We start from the raw sequence: 19,564 nt of genomic DNA on the forward strand, positions 1-19,564 counted from the left end.
TTGAGCTTTGGATGATGCTCTACTAACTACTGATACATTTAGTTTTGGTTATTTATCTTCAAACTAATCTATGACAGATTGAATTCTGATTTTCTTGATAAAAATTTTCTTTTGTGCACTGAAGTTCCCTTTTCTTCGTAACTTTGTGGTCTGTGTATTCATTGGGAAAAAAGCAAGATTTTACTGGACATGAAGGCAAAAATGTGTAATGGTTGCTTCTCCTTTGTTGGTGGAACTGTACCGTAGATTGTTTGCGTGTAGCAAACCAGGGTCATTTTAATGCAAATTCCTCTACTGTAGAGGTAATCTTTACAAGGCTGTTAATGAAAACTGTGCACAGTTGTAGACTGGGTCAGCCAGCTAGTGGAATTTCTGAAAGAGGTAATCCAAATATACAGCAGACATGAGTGCGTACAACTTGGAGAGGAAGGGCGCTGGCCAGTTTCCTGAACACTTGTGTCTGATAGTTTTTATAGATGTAGACTGAAGTTATGGTACAAACTTCACAAGTCTATTGATACTTGTCAGCAGTTCAAGTTTACAGGTTGTATTATAATGTCTGTCTGGAAAATATGAAATGTTATGTTAGAGTTATTAAGTGCTACGAAAGAACACTGGGTGTATCTTTCTTTACTGCGGCAGTGTAGACATTTGCAAACTGGTCTTTACTCTACATAGTATCCTGTTGCAGAGCTTGGAAAGTTTTAAAATTTTCTAGCAACATGATTTTGAGTGAGGTTTAGTGCAGTGACCTGGCAAACCTAATTTGCGTTTTTGGTGTTCCTGATGAATTTTTTACATTCGTGGCCATAGCTAAACACAGCTAAAGCTTTAAATGCAATACCAGTACAGGCAGTCCCCGGTTACTAACAAGATAGGTTCTGTAGGTTTGTTTCGAAGTTGAATTTGTATGCAAGTTGGAACAGGTAAATTTTTAAGTGCAACTCCAGCCAACAATATTATTTTTAAGGTTTTTGGATATCATAGGGAAGGATTAACACCCCTGTAAGGTTTTTCCTATGATAACTCTTACAGGAGTGAATTTCCCTTCCTAGGGTTAGAGTTCCTCTCACTTTCTGTTGTCTCCATTTCTAAGTAGAAGTCGTATATAAGTCAGATATTTGTAACTCTGTACTGCCTAGTAGAATGTATAGTTGTGTGTTAAAGCTGAATGGGATAGGAGCTTTCAGCCCAAACATGATGACATTTTAATGGTAGGTACTTTTTCCTTAAAATCAAACCTCCAGCCAGATAGAAGGACCATCATTCGCTACAGTTTTAAAATTAAATTTAAAGTGTTACTTAACTACATCCTTATTTTTCAAAAAATAATCCAGGCATATCCACTACTTAATGGACTACTTAATGGGCTTGTAATCTGTTTTTCATGAAACGGTTTTACTGCCTTTTTGGAAGGTCTTCCATGAGCTACTGAACCTTTTACTACATTTCTACATGCAGTAAAACCATGAGAATAAATGTAGATGTGATTTAAAAGAAAGTGAGCTCACAGCTGCGAAAAAAATAAATTGGAGGAGGCTGAGAACAATGGAGGATCATTTTCTGGGTTAAGAATACTGTCTGTACTTGAAAAGAACCCCTTTTTCATTTTTTTTGTGTGTCCCTTTAAAATATAACTAGCAAAACTATCAGAGCCTTTGTTATCCTGCTCTACACTTCAGAGCTTGTACTGGAAGCAGAGGAAACCGCATCATCTAGTCAGGTTCTACTTGTATCGCATAGGGCTGTTAGTCATAGGATGACCATTGAATTTAACCACTTGCCGACCGCCGCAAGTAAATATACTGCGGCGGTCAGCCCCTCACAGGCAAAGTGACATATATAAACGTCACTAGCCTGGGAGGGTCTGGGGAGCGAGCGCGTGCCGCGGTCACGGACCCCCCCCGCGCGTGTGACCGGCGGACCCGATGTCCGCCGGTCACTCGGCGATCGGCGGGGGAGAGGGAGAAAGGCAGGCAGCTTGTGTAAACAAGCGGCCTGTCAGTTCTCCCTGTGTAGAAACCCTGATCATACGGTTCTACTATGTAGGACCGTTGATCAGTGTCCCTACACCTCAAGCCACAGCCAATCGCAGTTAGAATCGCGCCCCTAGGGACACACACAGCCCCTCCCTCTCAAATAAAGTTAACCCCTTCACTGCCAGTGTATTTTTACAGTAACAGTGCATATGTATAGCACTGATTACTGTAGAAATGTCACTGGTAACCCCAGAAGTGTCAAAAATGTCAGTCAAGGGTCCGATCTGTCCGCCGCAATGTCGCAGTACCGCAAAAAAAATCGCAGATCGCCGCCATTACGCGTTAAAAAAAACCCAGCAAAAATGACAAAAATCTTTCCTTTTGTTAGTAAACGCGATAACTTTTGCGCCAACCAATCAAAATACGCTTTTTGCGATTTTTTTTTTTTTTTACCAAACATAGGTAGCATGAAACAAATTGGCCGAAAATGTTAAAACATTTTGATTTTTCCTTTTTTTTTTTTTGGGGAATTTCATATAAAAAAATGTGAAAAATATTGTTATTTTTGCAAAATTGACGCTCTTTTTTTGTTTATAGCGCGTGATCAAAAAATCGCACAGGTGATCAAATACCACCAAAAGAAAGCTCTATTTGTGGGGAAAAAAAAGACGTCAAATTCGTTTAGGTACAGCGTCGCACGATCGCGCAATTGTCCATTAAAGTCACGCAGTGCCGAATCGCAAAATACCCCCTGGTCGGAATGGGGGTGAAATCTTCCGGGGCTTAAGTGGTTAAATGAAAGTCTCCCACTCTGGTGTCCTTTGGCCAGATCTGGCAAGAATTGCCAATCTGCAGTTCAAGAAGCAACACCCCCAAATAGGCATTTTTTGGGGACGTTAAATGATCGACTATTGTTTTTTCTGCATGAGGCTGTCCCTCCAATAGTGCGCAAACAGGACATTACAACATTCTTTCTCCCTCTCCAGTTGTGCACCATGGTACAGCCTTAGAGCTTGACTGGTTTACAATGTAGGCACTCCCATTCCATCAGATTTTTTTGTTACTTAAAACTTATAAACGATACATAACAGGTAGTTTCACCTAGCAGTGCTAGGTTGTAATGGCTGATGTTTTTTTACCTTCATGCATTCTATGCATGAAAGTAAAAAACCTTCTGATTCCAGCCCCCTTATACTTCCCTGAGCCTGATCTCGATCCAGTGATGTGCATGAGAGCAGCAGCTCTCTCCCTCCTCATTTGCTCAGGCACAGCGGTGGGAACCATTGGCATCCATAGCCTTATGGACACACAGATGCATAAAAGAATGGAAAAGGAGGCGCAAACACCTAGTGCATTACCCGTGGTACTGTTTAAAATAATTTAATAAAATGCTGAATGCATACTCACAAACATGAAGAATTAAAATCGTATTGCAAATTCCCGTCACACGTGTGTTGGACCATGTCCTGGAAATTGCGACCGCTAACGCGTTTCGGGAGTCAAGCTCCCTTCTTCAGAGCCTTGGGAGCTCCTATGGGGGCAGAAGGGAAGGCAGGAGCACAGGTGGGGGATCCAAGAAGGGAATATTTAGGCTGCTTTGTGCAAAACCATTTTACATATCATGCAAGTATCCTGTGTTTTTACTTTGGAAAAAAAAAAAAGACGTTACTTTTAGTATTACTTTAATGGTTTTTGAATAAATGCATAGCTGTTCCATAAGGGAGACTTTTATATTTGAGTTCTACTTTTGAATGATGAGTGTACAAAGTACATTAATATATACAGTGGAAATTTTCCTAATATTTGGAAATGTTAAGGTGGCTTTGCTTGAAATATTTAATTCTTACATGAAATTGTTGTTTCAGAATCTGCAGCAGGAAATGGTGTCCTGACAAAAGCCACTGTTCCAATTTATGCAACTGGAGTTCTAACGTGTTACAATCAGGTATGCCAGCTACTTGCCTTGACTACACTTTGGTTTTAGAATTACACATTCTGACATTTTTGGTCGCATATATTTTATTATTTTTTTAATCGCAGTGATAAACACAATCATATGAGCCAATCTGAACTTGTGTAAATGCAGCATTTTAATCCTAAAGTAAGAATTTCTGCTTTTGTATAGGAAGAGGACCGTAAGCTGCTAGTTGGCTTCCTTGAAGATGTGATGACCATGCTCTCATTATCTCATGCACCACTGGATAGTCTAAAAGCATCCTTTGTGGAACTAGGGTAAGCAATCCTGCATATATTTGGCACCTACATGATTAGAATGTACAATAGCGCAGAGTTTCAGACAAGAGTTCAAACCCTTCTCCACTCCATCCAAAACTAAAAATAAATGTTTAATTTAAAGCTGCATTCTAGGAAGATCATAGTGTTAAAAGTAAATCCATTTGTGTATTGGTTACAAAGTTTTACATTTATTTGGATATACAATTAGTATACATATGCAAAGCAAAGCGGTTTTATAATGCAAAAGTGGAACTTCCGCTTTAAGTGGTCCTTACCCCCTGACATTCCACATTTGGCATGTCATTTTTCTGGGGGGTGAACGGGTACCTAGATTTGACAGTTACCCACTCCCACTTCCGCTCGGGCAGGCGGCCCGAGCGGAAGTTCTCCTCTGCCCCTCCCACCCTGCAATCTTTTGGGACACGTCAGAGGTCCCAGAAGGTTGCCTGTCCATTCAGCACGCTCAGCGCGACTCGCACATGCGCACTGCGCACCCGGCTTTGCAGCCACAAGCTGTCACAGCCGGGTGCCCACACCAGAGATGCCGGCGCCGCGGGGAGAAGACGGAGAGAACCGAAGCTCCCCCCGACCGCATCACTGGACCGTGGGACAGGTAAGTGTGTGTGTGTTAAAAATCAGCAGCTACACTTTTTGTAACCGCTGACTTTTAATAAACACGAAAACGGCTGGAACTCTGCTTTAAGCAAAACCAAATAAAATTCCCAGCTCAACCTACTGACCAGTCTGCAACCAACCACATTATCCTGTCTAACAGTATACGTTAAAAACAGGGGTTTAGTTTGCACACATTTGCAAATACATGAATAAGCTTCAGAGCCACTTAACAGCACCCCAGTATTATCTGTTGTCCTAAATATATTTTGAAGGCCTCCAAGGTTAATTATGTAGTTAGGATTCACTGCACTCCACAGTTCTTTTGGTTTTATGTGATAACAAAGGGTGAAAATTGCGCTCAGCAGTCACTATAAAGTGCTTTAGTGCATATGTAATTAATCACAAATTGCAAAATAAAGCCAATATACACAATTAATATAGTAATTGGATGAAACAGTGGTGACTCATGTGATTGAAATAAAGTCCTTAAAGTGCTCAGTGCAGACTGTGTCTTTAGCAGCAAAGTTGGACTAGATGGGAACCTTCACCAAAAACACCTCCACCCAGTGGTAAGACAATATACCTCTTACCAGACAACGATGACCCCTTAATTACGGGGGGTCAAAAACGGCAATGATCTCCACATAGGCTCAAAATAGTCCTCTGCTCAAAGGATATTGGCCCAATTGCCTTAAAGAAGCTCCGGGTCTCTGGGCATCATAATGCAAGAAAAAACAAAGGAAACTCCAATGGTGTAATAACGTCACATACTGGGGTTTAATGAAAAGAATTGCACTTACATCAAAGCAGTAATATTTCGCCTTGAAGTACAATACAGCTGATCGGGTGGATGGGACGCCGCTTGCGCATCTGCGCTCCACCTCACCGGAACTCTACGGTCTCACGTGTCCCGACGCACGTTTCGTCAGCCGCGCTGACATCATCAGGGGATCATGTGACCGTAATTTTCCTCACATAATAAATAGAGGCTGATGCGCTCGCAGCATCCAATCACTGTCCACCGGCTTCTAGAACCGCCCATTCAACAATAGACTGTTAGGTTCTCCCCTTCATACAGGTGCCTTCCGGGGACAAACTTAGAAAGATTTGGAAAGATCATTCCCACATGTTTAACACTATCGATGCTCTTCCGGTATACACCATTATTATTCCTTAAAGCAAAAGGGTTTAAAAACTATGTGTATGATCCTAATTCCAAATTTAAATTCATATTAGATGGAATACTGTTAGCGCTAAAATTAAAGTTTATTTCATAAAAACATGTTTAAAATTCCCAATATACATTATTAAATACTAGTAGATATGTTTATTAATCAACATCCTAAAACTATATATATATATATATATATATATATATATATATATATATAAATAAATGTAATGTGAATCTTCAAATTTCATTATATTCCTAAAATTTTAAAAGTATAAAATATAAATGTAAATATACAGGTTGAAGGTGATATATTTTCTTAGAAGTTTGAAATGTAGCAGTTCAGTTCAATATCAATATTCATACCCAATGGCTGCAAAGTGTTCATTTTGTAGATCCATTGGGTCTCATTCATGGAAATTTTTTTAGTCATGTTTCCTCCTCTCCAATGATTATCTACTGCATCTATCCCGCAGAAGGACATGAGGGAAGGGTCCCTATTGTGGTAAAGGCGGAAATGATTGGAGAGGCTGTGTTTGGGAAAGCCTCTCCTTACGTTTCCAACATGCTCGTTGATCCTAACGGATAATTGGCGGGTTGTTCTGCCTATATACTGCAACCCGCAGGGACAACTAATGAGATATGTCACATGATTGGATCTACATGTTATGAGTCTATTGATATTAAATTTCTGTCCTGTCGCTTTTGATTGAAAAGAGGTAATTTCCCTAGGATTTCTCTTAGTCATTTGGCAGGCATTACATCTTTTGCAAGGATAAAAGCCTTTTACATCCAAAAAGGTGGGCTTCCTCTTTGGAGGGTCAGGTATGTTGGGAGCCAACATATGTCTGAGATTGGGGGCTTTTCTGTATATAAAATGCGGTCTGTCAGGTAGAATTTGATTCAAGGTCTTATCTTTCATTAAAATGGGCCAATACTTCCGAATAATTTCTTCAACTTGTTTCTAGTTACGATTAAAATCAGTTAAAAAGGCCAATTCACCCTTATTTTCCACATTTTTATTCCTTGTTTTTAGTAATTCATTTCTGGGCATTTGATGCACAAGATCTCTGGTTTTAAGAACCTCCTCTAGTTTGTATCCCTTTTCCACAAACCTAGCTGTTAAAAGGTTTGATTGAGTAAGGTAATCTTCATCATTTCTGCAATTGCGTTTTATACGCATATACTGCCCTTTTGGAATCGCGCCTAACCATTTGGGATGGTGGCAGCTTCTGGTGGGGATATAGCTGTTTCTGTCAGTTTCTTTGAAATAGCTCATAGTAGAAACAACTCCACCCTGCTTCACCAAAGTCAGGTCCAAAAAATTTACTGACATTTTGTCCCATGTGGCCGTAAAAACCAATCCATACTGATTTCCATTAATATGGTCAATGAATAATTTCAGGGACTCCTCAGGACCACTCCATATCAGGAGTAGGTCGTCAATAAACCTTTTGTATAGGACCAAAGAAGGGTTTGGATTCGCAAAAATCTCCTTTTCTTCCCATTCGCCAAGTAAAATATTTGCCACACTTGGGGCATACTTGGCGCCCATAGCAACGCCTTTAATTTGATTGTAATAGCCCCCATCATGCCAGAAGTAATTGTTTTCCATGGCTAAGCTTAAGGCGTCACAAATAAATTTCTTTTGGCGTGGTTTTATATTAGTTTTCGTATTCAGAGCAGAAATGGTGGTATTCAATACATCATCTTGTTTTAAGCTCGTGTACAACGATTCAATATCAATTGTTACCAAGAAAGTATTGGGTTGTACTTCCACCTGTTCTAGCAGGTTAATTAAATGCTTACTATCTTTGAGATGGGATGGGTACAGAGATACTATCGGCTGCAAAAAGTTGTCAACATATTCTCCTATGCGAGAGAATATGGAATCTATTCCACTTATTATCGGTCTCCCAGGGGGCTTGGTTTTATTTTTATGGACCTTTGGCAGCTGGTAAATTGTAGGTAGGCGTGGAGCCTTGGGCACTAGATACTTTGCCTCCTTTTTGGTTAGGATGCCCTTCTCTTTGGCCTTCTTGACCAGATTTTCCAGTTTTGATTTCAAACCGAGGGTGGGGTTGGTTCTTAATTTTCTGTAGGTAACTTGATCACCAACTAGTCTGTCAAGTTCCTCTTTATAATCATTCTTATTAAGAACCACTATTCCACCTCCTTTATCTGCCCCTTGAATCACTATATTTTTACGGTTTTCCAATTCTTTAAAACCTTTCTCCAATTCCCTTCTAGTGCCTTGTTTCTTAAATTTCATTTTACGTATATCATCTTCAACCATATTTTTAAAAACTTCCAAGCAATGATTGGAAGCTTTGGGGGGATTAAAAACAGACCGATTTTTTAATCCACTGTTCTGATATTCTGTAGTGTTCACATTAGCAACATAGGGTTTTTCTAAAAAATGTTTCTTGATTTTTAGCTTCCTGACATATTTTTCAATGTCAATAAAAGTGTTGAACTTGTCTACACTTTTGTCAGGAGCGAATTTCAACCCTAACTCCAGTACTTTCAATTCATCTGGTGTGAAGTGGACATCACTGAGATTGAAGATCCCAGCTCCTAGGATTCTCTTTTCCTTTTGTTTCTTTCGTCCACCCCTACATCCTCTCCTCTGTTTTCTCCTCTTCCTACTGGTGGGCCATTTTGTTGGGGTGTCGTCCCTTGTTGGTATTGGGGATAAGTATCCCCTCCCCATTGTTGCCAATGGTTCCCTCTCTGCCATTGCTGGTTCCATTGCTGTTGGGGTCTCCAATTCTGGGATCCATGACCTCGTTGCCAGGGGCGGCCTCTCCGGCCTCCTCTGTGCCCCCGGCCTGTTCCATTCGGGTGGTTTTGGGAGCCTCTTCCTCTCCCTCTCTGGCCCGGGGCGCCACCTCGCCCCCTCCCCCGAAAACCCCTCTGGGGTTGGTTTTCCCGGGGTGTAGGCCAGAGGGGAGTAACTGTTGTAGATAGGTATGTTATATTGGGAGGGGTTGAAATACTGGGGTCTGTTATTCCTATTCTCTGATACTGGGAGCTTGTCGACAGGGGAATGGATTGAGCATAACGATGACTCCATCTGTCTGGTGATGTTCCAGTGGCAGTGTTCAATAAGCGGGCTGGGGCTACATCAGTAACCAAGCTGTAGTACTTGGCAACAAGGAATTAATATGATGTCACAGATATAACAATGTCTCTGCTACACACGTTTTTTTTATGTTTTTTTTTTTTTTTTTAATATTAAACTGCATATTTATAGTGTTAAACACTTACAACATGCTAGTGATTCCAGCACAAACCGGAAAATATCATGTATTTTTTTTTTTTTTTTATTTATCTCACATTTCTGAAAGCTGAAACCAGTTTTGTTAGAGCCAATGATGGTAATAGTCCAACGATGTAACCACCATAGCCAGGTCATTAACAAAACCTTACATAACATACACAGCATTCCAATGCAATGTTTCACTAAATACTGTCACATGTTTTCAGTTCTGTCACATTGCCACTTTTTAAAGAATATACATGTTTTGACTATAAATCACTATAAAACAGAAGATTTCTGAGCCAACTGGGCATCTGGTTTAGAGCACAGATGCAAATAGACATAAATGGCACAATAACATTCGGCTGTATTTATAGTGTAAACCAGGGTTTGTGGAGGCAAGGTTAGCCCAGGGGCAAAAGGGAAGATTTGCATGGCTTCTCCCACTCATTAAATGAGGCAAAAAAGCCCTTATTTTTAGCGATTTAATAGAATATGTATTGGTATGTAAATATCCTTAGGCTCTGCTATTCTTAGAAAAAGCTTAGCTGAAGGTTTTTTTTTTGTTGTTTTTTTTTTGCTTTACATGAAACCCTTTTGCTTTGTGCAGCAGAGCAATAGATTTTACTTAACTGGCAGCTTTTAGAAAACACAGGCTCAGTTTATTGTCAGACATAAAGTAATGCAGCTCTGAATTCATTAATACATCATGAAATGCATTTGTTTGGTAAGTAAGGAGTGTAGATACTTGAATTTGACTAGGTATTTGCCTCTAGCAGTTCCTGTACAGCAGGGCTCAGATTGGTGGGGGGAAAAGAATCACAAGGAGCCAATCAGTTATATTGCAGTGCATGAAGCATTCTAATAGGAGGAAACAGGAGAGTGACAGAGATATGAGCTCATCAGCCTGCTGCTTCTCCTTTAAAGTGTTTGTTACCCCAACATTTCATGTTCCTGCTGTATCATGTACTTGTATGACAAATGATCCTGTTCTTTGTATCGCTTCCTTTGTGTGAAATCCCTGGTGTTCTTGCCAGTCCCTCTGTTAAAAACTGACAACTGCACACCATGGTCAGTTCTCTAGCTATGCTGGGAACTCTGTGTGCTTTCCTCCAATGATCAGACTTTTCCTGAACCCCTCCTCTCCCCAGCCTTTCACAGGGAACATCAGTGTGCTGTTGCTACTCCTCCCCCAGCATGTATGCAGCTGAGAACAGAGGGAATGGGATCATTTCTAAAAAAAAAAATATGTATGTGTGTGTATGTATGTATGTGATATATATATGTGTGTATATGTATAATATAGATGTAACACCCTCCTAGGTAGGTGCTAGGAAAAAGCTTTAAGTGGTTCCTTCTGCTTGTCAGGGGAGCCTGATTTGTTCGTTTTGCCTGTCACATGTTTCCAGGTGTGATTTACTGGGTCTGGGTGAGTGTCCCTACTGTGTCCAATGAGGGAGCTTGTTGGACAGTGGAGGAAACCTAACCAGTAGCACATCAGGGTTTATGGCTGTCTCAGTGGGTGGGCATTGCTGCAATGCATCCTGGGATTGGCAATAAATCAGGAGGGAGCATGTGACAGGGCATCTTTTGGCGGGAGCAAAGTCCCAGGAGGAGGTGGACGGCTGTCTCTCCTCCTGCAGGTGTGAGGAATGTGGTTTGGCCTAGTGAACCAGGTGTGGGGCTGAGCTGCAGAAGGATCCAGAGTGCTGACAAGTGGAGCTGCTGGTAGAGTCTTGTGGGAAAAACAGTATTGTGAGTACCAGAGGATTTGCCTAAGGGTCTGCCTGAGAGAGGGGACCACTCCAGAGAAGTCAGGGGATCAAGGAGCCAGCTCACACACGAAGTGTATCAGTAAAGGGGGTGCCGTGTAGGTGACCATGAAGATTAGGAACAAAAGGGGGTGCCAGGAAGGGCCCTGAAGTTGTTCAGCAGCACAGTACAGATTACCTCAGAAAGCTCATTCACTTATACTTCACAGCTAAGGGCAAAGTGAAGTAGCGGCCTAGCTGTGACTATCGTTACTCAGCATTTTCAAGTCGTCCCAGCCAATTGTGTATAGTTGTATAAAGTTGGAGTATCCCACTCATTCCCTTCTCCTATCCAAGTTCCAAATAAAAAGACAAAACCCAAAGCTACTGGACTGTTTCCTGACCGAGCTAAAACACTTGGGAAAATGTCAAACTGTCTTGTTGTTGCTAATGGTAACCCAGGGGAGCCCCTAACCAGCAGCTCCCAAGGGAGTAGTGCTATATATATATATACACACACACATATATTTTGCCTTTCAATTCTATTTGAAACGGAATGGGTTGTTTAACAAGGTGATCATTTACAATCCCTTTAACTGCCCAGTGGGGGTGGGTAGGAGACATGTAAGTGTGACTTAACTGCAGTGGAGAAAGATCTAGTCTCCGGCTTTGCCAGACAGGGCTGTGTAATATGGCAGAGATGTGTTATTTTTAGAACTGGATGGACAGAAATAAAAATCCTTTGGCAGGTAAAAGGTATTTCTCTATGTACAGTGCATCCGCAAAGTATTCACAGCGCTTCACTTTTTCAACATTTTATTATGTTACAGCCTTATTCCAAAATGGATTTAATTAATTTCTTTAAAATTCTACAAACAGTGCCTTATAAGGGCAACATGATGAAGTCTGTGTGAATTCTTTGCAAATTTATTAAAAATAAAAAACGAAAAAGAATCACATGTACAGAAGTAGTCACAGCCTTTTCCGAAATACTTTGATGAAGCACCTTTGGCATTAATTACAGCCTCAAGACTTTGAGTATGAGGCTACTAGCTTGGCACACCTATTTTTGGCCAGTTTCTCCCATTCTTCTTTGTAGGACCTCTCAAGCCCCATTAGTTTGGATGGGGAACGTCGGTGCACGGCCATTTTCAGATCTCTCCAGAGATGTTTAATCAGGTTCAAGTCCTGGCTCTGGCTAGACCACTCAAGGACATTCACAGAGTTGTCCTGTAGCCACTCTTTTGTTATCTTGGTTGTGTGTTTAGGGTCAATGTCCTGTTGGAAGATGAACCTTAACCCCAGTCTGAGATCCAGAGTGCTCTGGAGCAGGTTTTCATCAGGGATGTCTCTGTACATTGCTGCATTCATCTTTCCCTCGATCCTGGCTATTCTTCCAGTTCCTGTCACTTAAAAAAAATCCCCACAGCATGATGCTGCCACCACGGTGCTTCACTGTAGGGATGGTATTGGCCAGGTGATGAGCGGTGCTTGGTTTCCTCCAGACATAACGCCTGCCATTCAGGCCAAAGAGTTCAATCTTTGTTTCATAAGACCAGATCATTTGGTTTCTTATGGTCAGAGTCTTTCAGGTGCCTTTTGGCAAACTCCAGGCAGGCTGCCATGTGCCTTTTTACTGAGGAGTGGCTTCCGTCTGGCCACTCTACCATACAGGCCTGATTAGTGGAGTGCTGCACAGAGAAACCTGGAGCTCTGGCAGAGTGACCATCGGGTTCTTGGTCACCTCTCTAAGGCCCTTCTCCCCCGATCATTCAGTTTGGCCAGACAGCCCACTCTAGTAAGAGTCCTGGTGGTTCCAAACTTCTTCCATTTACGGATGATGGAGGCCACTGTGCTCATTGGGACCTTCAATGCTGCATATTTTTTCTGTACATTTTCTGTACCCTTACCCAGATCTGTGCTTTGATACAATCCGGTCTTGGAGGTCTACAGACAATTCCTTGGACTTCATGGCTTCCTTTGTGCTCTGACATGCACTGTTAACTGTGGGACCCTATATAGACAGGTGACAGGGGCTCAATTTTGAGTGTTATGGCAAAGAATATGAATACTTTTAATTTTTAATAAATTTGCAAATATTTCAAACAAACTTCTTTCATGTTGTCATTATGGGGCATTGTTTGTAGAATTCTGAGGATAAATACATTTAATCGATTTTGGAATGAGGCAGTTACATAACTAAATGTGGAAAAGGTGAAGTGCTGTGAAGATTTTACGGATGCACTGTAGTTTCTGTGTATTTAGCACTTTACCTGGAGTTCAGCTTATTGCCATTGCCACCCTCACTATTACCTGTCTCTTTATACTTTTTACATTCCACAGTTAATTGAGCAATTGAAATAAACATTTAAAGTGATACTAAAGGATAACATTTTTAATAAAAAAATAAGTGGTTTACGTACCTGCACTGTACAACAATACTGCACAGAAAGGTCCTTTACCTCCTCTTCTTCTGGCAGTCCCTGCCATTGCTGTCCACTCCTCCCTCCTCTGGGGCCTCCTTAGAAAAGTGCTCCCATGTGCATGCACTCCTGACCGGGCTGTGTCCATAGACACACAGTGTTGGCAAGCCATGCTCCCGCCTCACAGGAGCTTGACTGACAGCAACAGGAGCCTATGACCTCCACTGACCTTAGTGTCTCCTGTGAAAGCAGGAAGTCAGAGAAGCACTGCTTGAGCATTGACAGATGTTTGGTAAGTGCTTAGGGATGGTAGTAGGTAAAACGAGTATTGGGGCATTTTTTTTTTTTTTTTTTTTTTAACCCTAAGGCCCCTTTCACACCTACGGTCCGTTTAGTCACGTCAAAATGTATCAGCTTTCCATCCGTTTTTCGCCAGTTGTCATCTGTTTTTCGCCAGTTGTCGTCTGTTTTTCGCCAGTTGTCGTCCGTTTTTCGCCAGTTGTCGTCCGTTTTTTGCCAGTTGTCGTCCGTTTTTCGCCAGTTGTCGTCCGTTTTTCGCCAGTTGTCGTCCGTTTTTCGCCAGTTGTCATCCGTTTTTCGTCAGTTGCCATCCGTTTTTCGTCAGTTGCCATCCGTTTTTCGCCAGTTGTTATTCGTTTTTCATCCATTTTTCGTCAGTTGTTATCTGTTTTTTATCCATTGTCATCCGTTTTTCATCCTTCGTTATCCGTTTTTTATCAGTTTTTCATCCGTTGTCATCCGTTTTTTTGACGGATGAAAAATAGGGCATTCATCCGTTCAAAAAAACGGACATTGATGGAAGCGGATGAAAACAGATGTTAACTGATGAACATCCATTGTCATCCGTTTTTACATAGAGATACATTGATGTCCGTTTTTCATCCGTCAAAGGATGGATGAAAAACGGACAAACGGACAGCATGTGTGAAAGGGGCCTAAAGTGGTTTTAAATCCCTACATATACCCAGTGAAGTGACTGGTCCCAGGTCATACTCAGAGAATAAACAAATCCTTCTACAGAAGTTGTACCAGTCTATCTGCAGCTCTCTTTTCTACATCTGTTCAAAGTGCTTCGATTAAAAGCTTGTCTGAGAGTTCAGAAAACAGGGGGAGGAGAGCTGAAGTTACACTCTGCCTAGCTCAGTGAGGAGAGCTCGGAGAGCTGATTGGAGGGAAGGGACACACCCCCCTCCACAGAGCACACAGGAACAGTGCTGAGGCTGTCAATCAGCTGGAGGCCCCTCCCTGTCACCATTTTTGAGGAAAACTTGTCAGAAGTGACCCATGCTGATAGCAGAGGAATGAAGTGACACGTCAATTTTATTTAAGACAAGTACACACTTGAGGGATATGCTTTGTTCATATTTCATGTCTGAGGTTTACAACCACTTTAATGCAGAGAATGCATTAGGTTGAAAAAATAAATAAAACTGTTACCATTTTAACTTCAGTTGATGTCATCTTTCTCCATCTGCGCTATCATACTGCATTTGGACCAAGTTGTTGAAATCTATATTGGGATTTTAGGTTCCTGTTTTCATTATGTGCCTAATCTAAAGTGGTTTTCTTTTGTATAGATTGTATACCATACAATTTTGGGTTGTATTTTAGTACTATTATCTTAGGCTATGTTCTTGACTTGTTCTTTTCTCTCTCCAGGACTAACCCTGCTTACCATGAGCTGCTACTAACTGTACTTTGGTATGGTGTTGTTCATACGTCAGCCCTTGTCAGGTGTACTGCTGCAAGGATGTTTGAGGTTAGTAAACTATATATAAGAAAAAGAACCAAAAATGTCTGATTACTACTACTGCAGTGTGCTGTGTGATGGAGCAGAAATTGATGAGGTTTACAACTCTATAAAGTAGAAGTCCACCCTAACACTAAAATCCCTGCATCTACAGACCTCCATGATCTAACACTAACCTATCCAGCCCTGTAAAGAAGAAATCTGTATACTTACTTTTTTTTTTTTTTTTAATCTGATCCAACCAGATCCCATGCTAAACTGTCAGCCGTGGCTTCGCTGTGGAGGCAGGTGCAAAGCACACATCTGACAGCGAACGCCCCATAGTAACTCTATGGATTACGTCACTCCCCATTCATTTCACAGCCTTTATCGGCTATGATCTCTGCAGAGCTTCCGCTGCTGGAGACAGGATTGGATCGGCTTCAAAAAACGTATGTATACTGATTTCTTCTTTACAGGGCTAGATAGGTTAGTGTTAGATTGTGGCGGTCTATAGATGCAGGGATTTTAGTTTTAGGGTGGACTAACCCTTTAAGATTTGCATGATTTGGTGTATGGAGCTCCCTGCTTTATTTCATTATGTTCTTTTGCATTAGAATCAGCATTTGTTTTGCGTAGTCATATGTGAGTGTAATATCATGTATTCCTGTTTACCATTCTTTTATCTCTTTAATTACTGCCTTGTAACTCTGACCAGCCTCTGAAAAGTATAACTACTGCTATCCGTCCAGATAACAGTACTTTACTTTTTCAGTCCTTCAGCATTGCTTAAAAACCTGGCTTCTTTTTGGTGTATTCTTCTGAGGATTGCAAATAAAATAGAATGAGTACTTCCAATTTCTGTGGGATCATCATTAGGCTGGCCATAGATTATGCAGTTTTTTCTTTCCCTCTACCAGGGGTTGAAGAAAGGAAAATCACTGCATTCCCCCATCAACACATTCAGTGTTGATGGGGGAATCCCTTCTGCTACCTTATTGTACTGTGACAGTGGGAGTTTTCTTTGCTGTCCGACTACAATGGTTACTGCTGGTGGCTAAAGCCATTGGCACAGATCGTACGAGAAAAACCCAACAGGATGGTTGTACTAAAGGCGATCAATAGTTTGCCTTCAGTACAACCAACCTGCTCATAGATGGATCAAAATTCTGCAGGTTCCTGCTAAAATAGCCTAAATTTGATCCAACTATGCCAGCTTTACCAGGTCTTGCGAATAACCTACCTGTGAATGCAGATTGTGACTACAAAACAGTCAAAATCTATCTATAAATACTCAGCTAACTAAAAATGCATCATACTTCTTAGAACATTTTGAATAACTTTAATCTAAAACACTTGTCAAATACAAGGCCGAATCTGGCCCTCCAGGCCATTTCATTTGTCCCTCACACCTCTGCTGCGGCAACCCCCTAGTTTCTGCCCTAACCTTGTCTCAGCACTCAGGAGCAGAGAGGAGGACAGAACTCCTTTGCCAGGTCCTGAGCTTCTCTGTGCAGTCACTGAGAGACTGGTCTCTGCCCCCCCCCCCCCCTCAGCAGAGAGGAGAGCCCTGCACCTCTCTGTGCTTCTGCAGCACCCCCTCGTCTCTGCCTCCCCTGGTCACAGCATTCAGCAGACTCTGGCAGCTGACTCCAGGCCTCCTCCAAACCTACTCCAGACCATGCACTGTCTACTTCCCAGCTTCGCCCCCAGCTTCTTCCTGGCAGCAGCACAAAGTAAAAGAGGTGGGATGCACTGTGATTTAAGGGAGGGTGGGGGGCTTTGGACTTCTGATGGTGGGATGGGGTACTCTAGACATCTAGTCTTACAGATACAACTGGCCCTTAGAGGGCAATCATAATGCTGATGCGGCCCCTGATAAAATGAATTTTGACACCCCTGATTTAAAAGGTCTTGTATTTGCCATAGATAAACAATGTAGATAGTTTGGGGACTGACAGAATGCCCAGTCAAGCACACCAATATTAACGTGATGTGATTATTCCCAACATTGCTTGTAATATTTGAGCAGAAGAGGGTTTAAAAACTGAATAATGAGCATGCACTAGCATCATACACTTTGCTTGCAGAGATTTTCCAGTCATGGGCATTATTATATTTCTACACATGATTTATATAAAGGCAACCATTTGTGTAGGGAATGGAGGAAGACCGTACAGTTACAATACAATACAAGAGGAATCCGAAGATCCTGCAAGTTCAAGCTTACAATCTAAAAGGGTCAAGCCTTTATAATATATAATAGTTGTGTAAGGATGAGCTGATGGACAAGGTAAAAGTCCAGTTTTTTGGTTAGAGGCAGGATAGGGCATGAAGGGGCCGGTTCTGGTTAGCAGGCTGTAGGACAGGCTAAGGCACAGATAATGCAGGTATACTGACTCATTGGATAAATATTTACAATAAATCGCACTTCCCTCGTGTGAATAAACTTCAGCCGCCACAAAAAAGTGTGTGTGTGTATATATGTGTGTGTGTGTGTGTGTGTGTGTGTATATATATATATATATATATATATATATATATATATATATATATATATATATATATATATATATATGTGTGTGTGTGTATATGTATATAAAAGAGTAAACACTTACTGAAATGTCCTTGGGGCAATTCATAAAAAACACATGAGGCTAGATATTTACACCATCATTGATATGTTTGAATTGTGTTTTTTAATCTGTTTGGTTTTTACTTTCATTATATACATAATGACTGCATGGCAGAAAATGACAGAAACTGGCTTTATTTTAAAGGGTTTGCCTTTTATTTTGCTTAGCACTGCTACAGGTGTCAGAAGTGACAGTATAGGCAAATAGAAACATGAAAAATGCGTGTTTATGGTATTTGCACTTTAGTGATACTAATGCAGATTCCTGCTAGGTGATAATAAGGGACTTTCCAGAGTACCTGTTCAGTAGGGCAGGTTAACCAGGTGTTGGTGTCTGACATTCTTAATGAGAAATGTATGCGGTGCTAAGAAAGCTTGAAACCATTTTAACTATCTGTGTTCGCTACTTTTGTTTCCTGAGTTGGACTAGATCTGTTGTACATGCACACGTTGAAGTTAAACACAGTCCAATTTATGGGACATCTGCTATTGCTGGTAGGCACTGTATGAGGTCTGCTGCAGGGTTTTTTGATATGAGCATCACCTTGGAAGGGAATATGTATGGCTAAATAGGCTGGGTAAATATGCCTGCTTTTATGAACTCTGAGATTACTAAGGACAGTTAGACTCCGTTCACACCTGGGCAATTTGATTCCAATTCTCAGGAGGTGTGTGCGATGCCATTACTTCTAAAGGATCATACACACTATAAGAATCGGGCGAACATTTTTGTCCAAGGAACTTTCATATGATTTTCTGATAGTGTGTACATTGTACACAATTTTCGACAGCCGATTCCGAATGGACAAGCTCCAAACTTTCTCGTACAATAATACAACAAACGATTTTCCTAAAATGTGAGCAGTCCGAAACGAAAAAGTGCGCATGATCAGAAACCATTAATGACCAAAGAAAAAGCCTTTGTATGAGAATTTTCATACATTATTTCCTTCCTCGATTCCAACTTGCTGTGAAACGACGAGGAAAAACCATCGATCGTTCGCCCAATTTTCTTAGTGTATACCCCACTTAAGGCTCTGGTCACACCTGGGCGATTTGAATCGCAGGCCGGATCGTTGCGATTCTGCCCACAATTCCAAATCGCAGGATGTGTGTGCGATGCCATTACTTCTTAACGGCACCCCAAATGTGCCATGATTTTTGCCCTGATTGAAGTGCGATAAATCGTGCTGCATTTGCACGCTCTAAAGAGGCTCCTGCTCCTTTTTGAGCGACAAGCATCGCACATTGCAATTTGCCGCGATTGCAGTGCACTTTATCACACAACAATAGCGGCACAATTGGGGTGCCATTAAAGTGATTGTTACCTTTTAAACAGAAATTCTCTGCCAGACCCTCTATTTTATCAAAGTCCCATCACGCCTCTGCCTCTGGGTTTCATGCTTGTGGCTGTCAGTCTTGCTATGCCTCATGAGACTTGTAGTTCTGCAATATCTGCAGGGCCACAGGTTTGCATATCCCTGATATAGAGGAATAGTTTTTAGGTTTTTAAATTGTAATCTTCACTCTTAAACTGTTGTAGTGATGGAGCCTCTCAGGGATTGGGTATGTGTTCTGATATTTTGCTTTTATTGTGTCTATTGGAACAGATATTCCAGCCCTGTATCAAGCTGACGGCTGGAGAAGGGTAAAGCGGTTAGCTAAAAAAAAAAAAATTCATTTTCTTTCTGTATCCTAAAATTACATGCCAGTTTTGGAGTGCTGTCAGGATATGGAACAAGT

At 41.3% G+C, this 19,564-nt stretch overlaps 1 protein-coding gene across 7 annotated transcripts in view; it reads left to right on the forward strand.

Moving 5' to 3' along the window:
• The window catches only part of RELCH (RAB11 binding and LisH domain, coiled-coil and HEAT repeat containing), a 241,533-nt gene that overhangs the window by 170,179 nt on the left and 51,790 nt on the right, over positions 1 to 19,564 (forward strand). For all 7 annotated transcript variants that reach the window (XM_082258179.1, XM_082258177.1, XM_082258182.1 and 4 more), the window contains 3 exons: positions 3,845 to 3,924; positions 4,105 to 4,211; positions 15,117 to 15,216. In XM_082258179.1, coding sequence (XP_082114305.1) covers positions 3,845 to 3,924; positions 4,105 to 4,211; positions 15,117 to 15,216 — 287 coding nt within the window. The remainder of the gene's footprint in view (positions 1 to 3,844; positions 3,925 to 4,104; positions 4,212 to 15,116; positions 15,217 to 19,564) is intronic.

This window comes from Pelophylax lessonae (assembly GCF_965119305.1).
Source record: "Pelophylax lessonae genome assembly, chromosome: 5".
Classification (NCBI taxonomy): Eukaryota; Metazoa; Chordata; class Amphibia; order Anura; family Ranidae; genus Pelophylax; species Pelophylax lessonae.